Source organism: Panicum virgatum, chromosome 9K, assembly GCF_016808335.1.
Source record: "Panicum virgatum strain AP13 chromosome 9K, P.virgatum_v5, whole genome shotgun sequence".
Taxonomy (NCBI): Eukaryota; Viridiplantae; Streptophyta; class Magnoliopsida; order Poales; family Poaceae; genus Panicum; species Panicum virgatum.
The window spans coordinates 56051538-56061672 of NC_053144.1; the positions used below are offsets into that span (position 1 = coordinate 56051538).

The window sequence follows — 10135 nt, forward strand, 5'->3', positions numbered from 1 at the left end:
AAACGGTTTAAACTGCTCGATCGTCAACTCTCAAGTCATCAATAGAATGGAAGCATCTTCCACTTCTGATTGCAGCCGCCGTTCCACGGGAAGACTAAGATGGGCGTCCCGTCATGCGCGCCGCCGGCCTCAGGCACGCCGTTCGCCGCGTCAAGGACGGTGTCGACGTCGCCTACGGTGCGGATGTGGTGGAACCCCTCGCTCAGGTCGTCGCTCTGCGTCCACAGCAGCGCCACGTCCACGGAGTCCGGCCTGTGGCCGCCGAGGCAGACCTGCCGTGCAAAAAACGTGAGCACCCAGCGTCGCGCGCTTCGCAGATAGAACGGGGAAGAGACGGACGCGTACCAGCTCGTCGCCGCGGCGACGGCCCAGCGCCTTCCCGGTGGCCCGGTTCACGAGCGCGAACGCCCGGCGCCCCGCGCCGTCCGTCACGTGGCCGGCGTTCCGGAAGCTCTGGATCCAGCACTGCACGAGACACACACACAAAAAAAAAAAGATTTTGCATTGGCGTGTGAGGTGAGCGACGGCGCGCTGACGAGCGCTGCAGGGACCAAATAAACAAAACCGGACCTAGCGCTCGTCCTCGTCGTCGGCGCGGGCGAGGATGGCGGCGCCGTCACGAACAGTGAGGCTCAGCCCCTGCCCGCTCTGGCACAGGATTCGCAGCGGCCGCGCGTGCTCTGGCACGGCTGGGACAGGGGCACCATGCGGGGCTATCCGCCACTGCTGGTTCAGGCCGCCGTTCCAGCGGAAGAGGATCAGGCGCGTGCCGTCGCGCGCGCCGCCGAGGTCAGGGATGGCCTCCTCGGCGTCGAGGATGAAGTCCCGGTTGTTGACCATGTGGACGCGGCGGAAGCCGTCGCCCAGGTCCTCCTCGCTCTCGGCCCACAGGACCGACCGACTCGTCCACGTACCCGGCCAGGTGGAGCTTGACGGCGCGGACCTGATTGAGAGATCAACGGAAAAAGGAGACATTTCCGCTGCTGTATTAGTCATCCCAACAGTACAGAGGAATGGCGAAAAAAAAACCCCAAGAAAATGGCTCACCGGGTGGCCGTGTCCGAGGGAGTGCTTCAGCACTTCTTCGGTGGCTTCCTTGACCAGCGCGAACGCCGGTGAGCCGGCCTCGTCCGTGACTCCGGCACCATACGCCAGGTCCTTGAGCCACAGCTACATCACCCAAGCCAATGCAAACGCCGCACATGATGGAAAGATAAGAACATTTCGTTCAACAAAAAAGAGTGTAAGAACAGTGAAGTGCACTAGCCGTGTAAAAGTTCGAGACGAAAGAAGGATGCGAGAAACGAAGGGACTAAAGGCTTCCCACCAGCCGGTCGTCGCGACCGTCGGCCTTGGTGAGGATGGGCTCGCCGCCGCCGACGGCGAGGGTGAGGTCCTCGGACGCGCGGCAGCGGATCCTGAACGTGGAAGCCATGCCTGGTAGCGTGCCCGGAGCTACGAGGCTTGTGCTTCGGCTCTCGAAACTGAACCTTCGGCGCGAGTTTTTTATTTTTATATTTTTTAAAACATTTTTTACATAAATATATTTTCGGTTTCACATTTTACAGTTTTATACCCCTACCGCCCGGCAGGGGGGCGGCAGGAGGCCTATCGCCTGGCAGGGGTGCGGCAGGGATCTACATGTAAATAAATATAATTTTTTTTTGCGCGGAGGCCCCTGATGGGAGCCTGCCGCCACCTGCCTGGCGGCAAGCACCTGCCGCCTGGTGGAGGGGCGGCAGGCAGCCCGCCCGCTCGGCAGGGGAGCGGCAAGCTCCCCCAAATATAAAAGCTGAGCCCCTTCCCTCGCACCCTCATTTCCTATCCACGAGATCCAGAGAGGGGAGAGGGAGAGAGGAGGGGTGAGGGAGGTAATCCCTCGCACTCTCTTCTTTATCCTCTTCCATTTCTCCATTTCAGTCAGATGTTGTGTGTGTTGACCCTTCACCTAAATCACCGGATTTCTGGTGAATCTGAATTACCATTGTGAGAGGCCACCCACTTTCAAGAACTGCGTGCATGTAATGTTGCCATTCTTCCGTAGTACTTATAGGCATCAACTCCCAGAAATCCCCATTAGTTTTCCAGGAAGTCAAGGTATGAACTGTAAGCAAATGGGTCTTTGGATTCACATTGAACTTCCTGTGAAGACAATTTCGTATGGACTCAAAACTCCTCTCTAGGGGTTTATCTAGAGTGCACTGTCTTTTTTCCAATGCTGATAGATTTACTCCATAGGAATCATGAGTAATTCTATAGAAGTCACTTTAATGAACTTGAAACGTCACCTTGCTCGACATATCTGGCCATCCAAAGACTTTATTTTAATTAATCCAATATCTAGAAACATGGTATGACTTCAATTATAACCACTAATCCGAACCCTAAGTGTTTGCAATAATAAAAAATACTAATCATAAAATTAAACATACAAAAAAATTTCAATGAGAAAGTTGAGAAATATTGGTTACCTGCGGTTCGGATCCAAAATCCGGCAGGGCTTCGCCGGTGTAATTACCTCCCTCACCCCTCCTCTCTCCCCCCCCTCTCTGGATCTCGTGGGCAGGAAATGAGGGTGCGAGGAAAGGGACTCAGCTTTTATATTTGGAGGGGGGGAGCCTGCCGCCCTCCTGCCGGGCGGGCGGGCTGCCTGCCGCCCCTCCACCGGGCGGCAGGTGTGCTCCCATCAGGGGCCTCCGCGAAAAAAATATATTTATTTACATGTAGGTCCCTGCCGCCCCCTGTCGGGCGGTAGGGGTATAAAAATATAAAATGTGAAACCGAAAATATATTTTTGTAAAAAACATTTTTAAAAAATATAAAAATAAAAAAGCCGTCCCAAACCCTGGTGAAACAGCCATGACCTTGAGGCCTAGGCCTACCATGTTGCGCAGGCCGTTTTCCCGGTCCTCGGGCCTGCTCTTGTCTGTCGACGTCATCCTTGGTGTTTTTTATATTTTTATATTTTTCAAAATCGTTTTTTACAGAAATATATTTTTGGTTTCACAATTTACAGGTTTGTACCCCTACCGCCCGGCAGGGGGGGCCTGCCGCCCCGCAGATGGGCGGCAGGACCCCTGCCGCCCCCCCTGCCGGGCGGTAGGGGCCTATATGTAATTAAAATTTTTGTTTTATCGCATGGAGGCCCCTACCGCCCGGCAGGGGGGCGGCAGGCTGCCACTCCCAATATAAAAGCCGAGGTCCCCCCAGGCCCCCCACACCTGCATTTGCAGCAAACAACATCCATAGAGGGAAAAATGAGAGACGTGGGGTGAGGGAGGGAGTTGCAACAGCGAAGCCCTGCCAGATTTTGGATGCGAACCGCTGGTAACCAATATTTATCAACTTTGTCATTCTAATTTTTTTTGTATTTTTTATTCTATAATTAGTGTTTTTTTATAATTGTAACCGCTTAGGGTTCGGATTAGTAGTTATAATTGAAGGCGTACCATGGTTTTAGAAACTGGTTTAATTAAAATTAAGTCTTTGGATGGCCAGATATATCGAGCAAGGTGGCGTTTCAAGTTCATTACGGTGATTTCTATAGAATTACTCGTGATTCCTATGGAGTAAATCTATCATCATTAGAACGAAGACAGTGCAGTCTAGATAAACCACTAGAGATGAGTTTTGGTTCCATACGCAAGTGGCTTCACGGGAAGTTCAATGTGAATCCAAAGACTCATTTGCTTACGGTTCATACCGCGACTTCCTGGGAAACAAATGGGGATTTCTGGGAGCTGACGCTTATAAGTAGTATGGAAGAATGGAAACATTACATGCAGACAGCTCTTCAAAGAGGGTGGCCTCTCGCAATGGTAATTCAGATTCACCAGAAGGTCGGTGATTTAGGTGAAGGATCAACACACACAACATATGAGGTGAATGAAGAGTTGGAAGAGGATAAAGAAGAAGAGAACGTACAAGCTGCAGAACCAGAACCAGAACTACAAGGTTTAGCAGATGAAGGCGAGCGGATACCTGTAATTGTGGAGGACATGGAGAAAGAAGACCAGGATGCACAAATAATAGAGCAATGTGGGGACTCATCGGACGATGAGGACGATGAGCGCTTCCCAGTGCTAGGTGAATGGCGTGAAGAGAGTTTTGATAATCCAGTGGTACAAGATATTAGATGTCTGGAGTTTGAATACAGAGTGAATGAGGTCATACAAGGGGCAAAGTATCGTACCATTGAAGATGTGAAGGATACTGTGAAGGTCTGGGCTATATCTCTGAGGAAGGAATTCAGAGTGTTGAAGTCTAGCAGCAAAGAATACGAGGTGAGGTGTGCAGATAGAGATTGTACATGGCGAGTGCATGCCTACAAGGGGAAGTTCAAAACACACTGGGAATGTTCAATTGTTACACCACATACTTGTAGATTGACAGGTGTTGTGGGACATCACCGTAATATCACATCTACTTTCGTGGCCAAAAAGATGTTTGGGGTGATTCTTGACAAAATGGATTACGAGCCTGCATTGATAATTAGGGACATTGAACAGAATTTCCAGTATGTGACCAGCTATGCAAAGGCTTGGCGGGCTAAACAAAAAGTGTTTGAGATGCGGTTTGGCACTTATGAGGCTTCATATGACAACCTACCTTGTATGCTTGAAGCAATTGTGCACAGAAATCCTGAAAGTGCTTATGATACATACAGTGTACCGAGCTTGTCAGGGGGCCAAGCATTTTGCTGCGAGCTTTCTTCTGCATTGGTGCATGTGTGAGGGCCTTCATTTACTCCCTTCCTGTTCTGTGTATTGACGGCACTTTTCTGACAGGGAAGTATAAGGGAATAATATTGACAGCGATCGGAATTGATTGCAACAAGCAGATAGTTCTCATCGCCTTTGCCTTTGTTGAGAATGAGAACACAGAAAGCTGGTATTGGTTTCTTGAACGTCTGAAGATTCACGTTGTTGCTGGAAGGCCTAATGTTTGCCTTATCAGTGATAGGCATGCATGTCTACTTGCAGCTATAATGCAGCTCCAAGAAGGTAGTCAATTTTCACCTTCTATATGGACAGATGTTGTCAATAGGTGGTGTGTGAGGCATATGATTGCTAACTTTTATGAGCAGTTCAAGAATAAGGATCTGATGAATTTGTTCAAACGATTGTGCACTCAGAATCAGCAGAAGAAGTTTGATACTTTTGTGGTATTATTGATGACAAGAGCGCTGAATTGCTTAAGAGCCAGGCCTCATCATCCAACAGGAGACGTTCTACAGATTCAGTAGTTGGACATGCTAAGCCATTTTCACAGTGGATTGATGGTGCGCCTAAAGAGAAGTGGTCACTTCTGTATGACACAGATGGGAGGCGTTACGGGATCGAGACGACCAACCATGCTGAGTGTTACAATATGGTAATGCGTCGTGTTCATGGATTTCCTCTTGTTGGCATTGTTGAGTTCATCATGTATGGATGTGTAAGGTATTTTAGGGAGCGGTACGCATCAGCCGCTTGTAAGCATCTAGGCCCTCTAGGTATGTTTCGGTGATTAATGACAACCATTATTGTGACTAATGAGTTTGTGCAGCTTAATGAAACATTATTGCTCATTTGGTCATATGTTAAAGAGGCCCCTAAATTTCATTATTCAAAAAGGCGATCTCGGTATTCAACTCAAATATATATCAAGACTAAGGATCTTTCTAGTCCTAAGTGTCATAAAGTTGAGAAGGACACTTAGGTTAGTATAGGTTTTATAGTTTTGTAGATGTCACACTATTAAGAGGGGTTAAGGCTAAGAAACTTGAGCATGGACATGGTCAATCAAAAATGGATGCACACTAGTGTCACTCAGGTTCTAAAGAAGTTCAAATAAGTGGTTTTCAACTTATATCTCAAGAATATTTGGATTTCATTCAAGACTCAAATCAGAAAAGACAAAATCAGAAAAAGTCTATACACCGGTTTAACCGACGACTCCATTTTTCTATACGTCGGTTAAACGCAGTTATCAGAGTCTGGACAAGTATATACATCGGTTAAACCGATGATATGAAAATTAACGTCGGTGCAGTTGTCCAGAAGGTTGGTTTTCCAGGATGTTTCAGTTATATACACCGGTTAAACTGACGATATTTGAAATTAACGTCGGTGCATTTGTCCAGTGAGTTGGTTTTTCAAGGGATTTCAGAAGTTGTACTCACCGGTTAAACCGACGATGGATTTGAGTTAACGTCGGTGCAGTTGTCCAGAGAGTTGGTTTTTCAGTTGATCAGTGGACAACTACACTCACCGGTTAAACCGATGATACGTCGGTTAATCTGCCCGAGTTGTAACGGCTAGTTTTCCAAATGGGCAGTTTACATTCATCGGTTAAACCGACGCTGGCTATTGGAGGCTCGTCGGATTAACCGGCGTTAAGTACTTTTCTGGCAGCTTTTCTCCAACAGCTCTATTCGTGTGAGCTGCCTATATATACCCCTCCAATGGGTCATTTTGCTCTCTCTTGACACCAGGCAACATTCATACACTCATACAATTGTTGAGAGCCACCTTGAGCTTCATCTTCCACACATTTGTTTATTCAATAATTCAAGAAGCAAGACTAAAGATTTGAGTAGAGAGAAGCTTGTGTGCATCCTTTCTTGCTCAAGTGAAGGCCCTAGCTTGTTACTCTTGGTGTTTGGCAGCACCTAGGCGATCTTGGTGATTGAAGGTGTTTCTTCCGGAGCTTGCCAAGGATTGTGGGAGCCCGAAGAAGTTTGTACGTGGCTTGAGCTCCACCACGCCGGGATGGTGAACAGAGACACTTAGTGAGCGCCCAAGTCTCGGTGATATGGGAGGTGACAAGACTATTAGTGAGTGTCACAACATGGATTAGGGGTGTGTGCCAACACATCGACACAACGGGAAAAAATCCGGTTGTCTCTTGCACTCTCTTTACTTTCAAGCACTTACTTTCATGCAATTATTCATGTGCTTGACCTTAGAGATCATAACTTACCTCTACCTTGCTTAGCTTCGTATCTTTGTTAGTTTCCATAGTTTGCTTAAGTTAGCCGGTTGGTGAATTGAGCATTACTAGTATTGCATAGGTTAATGTTGTTTTAATTTGTTTTAGAAATTTGAAAAAGGCCAAATTCACCCCCCCTCTTGGTCCATCGATCCTTATACCGCTTCCTTACTTCATGATCCAGGAGTGCGTTTTTGCGGAAGGGTCAATGATTACATGGAAAAAAAGATAGAAAAGTCTCGATTTCACTCAGTTATATCGATGGGCACAAAAGAGCAAAGGTTTGAGGTATCATGTAAGGACAGGACCGGACAGGGTGTCCGCAGACAAAGGATAGTTCAAGAAGTTTTGATAACCATTGACGGGAGGGTGTTCTGCAGATGTCAGAAGCCAAAGGTGCATCACTTACCATGCTCCCATGTCTCACTATTTCACAAAGGAAGCCGCTGCACAGACTTGGTGTCATGAGATATACAGCATCGGTATTCTAGGACCATTCACTCAAAAAAAATCCCATCCAATGCTCATCCCAGATCCAGCTATGAAGAGGGTCATAGGCCGACGGCAGACGCGTCGTATCCAGAACGGAATGGACGAGTCCGAGGTTGGAAAGAAGAAAAAACGGTGCAACTTGTGAGTAGCAGACGGTCACACTTATAAGAAGTGCCCACAGCTTTCAGTACCCACTGCTGCTGCCGAGGCTGGACCTTCCGGGAATCCAACGGATGGATCGGCTCCACCTACAAGAATTCGCCGCATCTAGTTGTGCACGTAACATCTTGCAATGTATTATGTATATACTATGTCTTGATGTCTTGTTTAATTAGTTGGCAGTGCGTATTTCTCTCGAATTTGGTTGTAACGAATGAAACCTTCAATGTAATATGTTATGTGGTATTTTGTTTAACGTTCTATTTATATTTCGTTCATTGTATCTTATGTGGTATTGTATCATAGAGCCACACGAGGTTCAAGATTCATAAATAAATATAATCATTGCAATCAAACATAGCAAACATATAAGTATTGCAATTAAACTTACAGGAGGTCTGCCGTCCCGTCACAATTTACATCACAATCTAAAACCGATGTACATCATATGTTATAGATCATGTCATGAAATCATCTAGGTCGTCATCCCAGTTGATAGATGGTGGTGCTGCAGGTGTTGTAGCATGACTTGACGAACCTCTCGACTTTCCCTTTCTCTCTTTTCTGGTTCTAGATTCGTGTACAAGGGGAGAAACATCATGTGTTGGAGGGCATGATTTGGGGGCATGAAGTCATCCATATCGTCATCCCAGTTAACACAAGTTGGTGCTTGAGCTGGTGCAGCATGACTTGACGAATCTCCGGTCATCTGTTCTTGCGGAGGCCAAGAACTATCACCCGAAGATCTTTTCCACCTCCTTCGTCTAGTTTGCAGCATAACTCCACCGAAGATACATATCAATTTACGGAGATTTAGTATCGATTTGTTAATCAACTCCTGTCCTCGGGGTAATCCTAGCATATAATTACACAATAATTTTACTATTTCGTAAATATGGATTACGAATGACGGACGGGATTAGAACTGAATAAGAGTTATCTTAATGTGCATCTCATACACCTCTGACCGCATCCATATCTTACAAGTACTTTGTAAGAATCCAATAACATTAGGTTGATTCGCTAGTTCACATACTATTATGTATATCTTCCGACGTTCTAGCAGGTGTTCCTTTACATCTTGCGTTGTAATACCTCGAAACAATGTGAAATATTTAAGCTGGACTAATTTTGAGGAAGCCATTGGAGGCAGCCATTACCTTATGCTGCAATATTTATAAACAAATTTAATACTATATTTCACTATCCAAAACTTAATTCTATTTTAATTTATAATTCATTTAGAAACAAGTCTGTAATAAACTTAAATTTTAATATTGAACTGAAATGTTAATACTATAGCATTAATTAAATTAAATTGCTTTATAATATTAATGGATTCATACGTAACTTACATGCAGATCACAAGTGCAGAATCCAGCAAGGTTTCGCTGTTGCAACTCTCTCCCTCACCCCACGTCTCTCCTTTTTCTCTCTATGGATGTTGTTTGCTGCAAATGCAGGTGTGGGGGGACCTGGGGACCTCGGCTTTTATATTAGGGGTGGGAGCCTGCGGCCCCCTTGCCGGGCGGTAGGCCCCCCGCCGCCCCCTGCCGGGCGGTAGGGGCCTCCATGCGATAAAATAGAAATTTTAATTACATATAAACCTTTACCGCCCGGCAGTACATACTTGTAAATTGTGAAACCGAAAATATATTTTTGTAAAAAACAATTTTGAAAAATATAAAAATATAAAAAACGCTCGTCCCTGCCACTTGCCACCCACCTTGTTTGGTGGACCGGGCCATGCCAGATGACACCTCATTTCTATCCCCGTCTCCCGGTCCAACTTTTTCTCCTCCATGCGCTGCTCAGAGGTCAGAGCTCAAGTAGACTGGGGGCATGTTTGGATGGTGGGGTAAAGGAATAAAAAAAGTAAATTTGTCCCATATTTACCTCTAAAATTCAAATATATAGGTAAATGTGCCTCTTTATCTCATTTGTCCCCCTCTTTACCCTTTTACCCCTTGTAGGGTGTTAAATTGGAGTAAAACTGGGTAAATTGGAGGCATTAATTGCTATTTTCAACCACTTTTACCCCTAGTTTACCCCTAAATCCAAACATCTCATTGAGTAAATTAGTTAGAGGCAAATATGAGGTGTAAAACATTTACCTTGAGACAATTTTTTACCCCTAAAATCCAAACAGGGCCTAGAGAAATCCCCTTAAAAAAAAGTAGACTAGAGAAGTAGCAGGCCGAAATTTCAAATTTGGCAGGTTCCTGTTCCAAATTTTTTATGTGCACGCGCCATCCTCGGCGGCCAAAACCGAGCCCACAGACGCCAACGTTGAAGGAAGGCACGTTGAAGTCGAAGGCATGGGCAGCCGCTGGGCAGACCACCGGCGCCCGAGCTGCTCCCGAACCATTTGGTATCTTCCACATTTGTTTATTGCCGCGTCGTCGCCACACTAACATACTATGCGGACGCGACGCGCAGTGGAGCGCGGCCGGAAAAAAAGCGCGGCGGCCAGCTGCAAAGGCAGCCACACGGATGGGCTCCAGCGACGCGA

General features: G+C 46.4%; 1 protein-coding gene across 1 annotated transcript; it reads right to left on the bottom strand.

Annotated features, from left to right (window-relative positions):
- Positions 1-38: 38 nt before the first annotated feature.
- Positions 39-1435, bottom strand: LOC120648152 (ricin B-like lectin R40G2). Its single transcript, XM_039924900.1, has 5 exons — positions 1328-1435; positions 1073-1170; positions 625-943; positions 346-465; positions 39-272 (listed from the first exon to the last, which is right to left on the bottom strand). Exons 1-5 carry the CDS (start codon positions 1433-1435, stop codon positions 39-41), a joined length of 879 nt encoding a protein of 292 aa, XP_039780834.1.
- Positions 1436-10135: the final 8700 nt, after the last annotated feature.

Excerpts from the sequence above, each read along its gene's own strand:
- LOC120648152 (XM_039924900.1), bottom strand. The coding sequence starts at position 1,435 with ATGGCTTCCACGTTCAGGATCCGCTGCCGCGCGTCCGAGGACCTCACC. Across the intron at positions 466-624 it reads GGCAGGGGCTGAGCCTCACT|TGCTGGATCCAGAGCTTCCG; the intron begins GTTCGTGACGGC and ends TGTCTCGTGCAG. Across the intron at positions 273-345 it reads GTCGCCGCGGCGACGAGCTG|GTCTGCCTCGGCGGCCACAG; the intron begins GTACGCGTCCGT and ends TTTGCACGGCAG.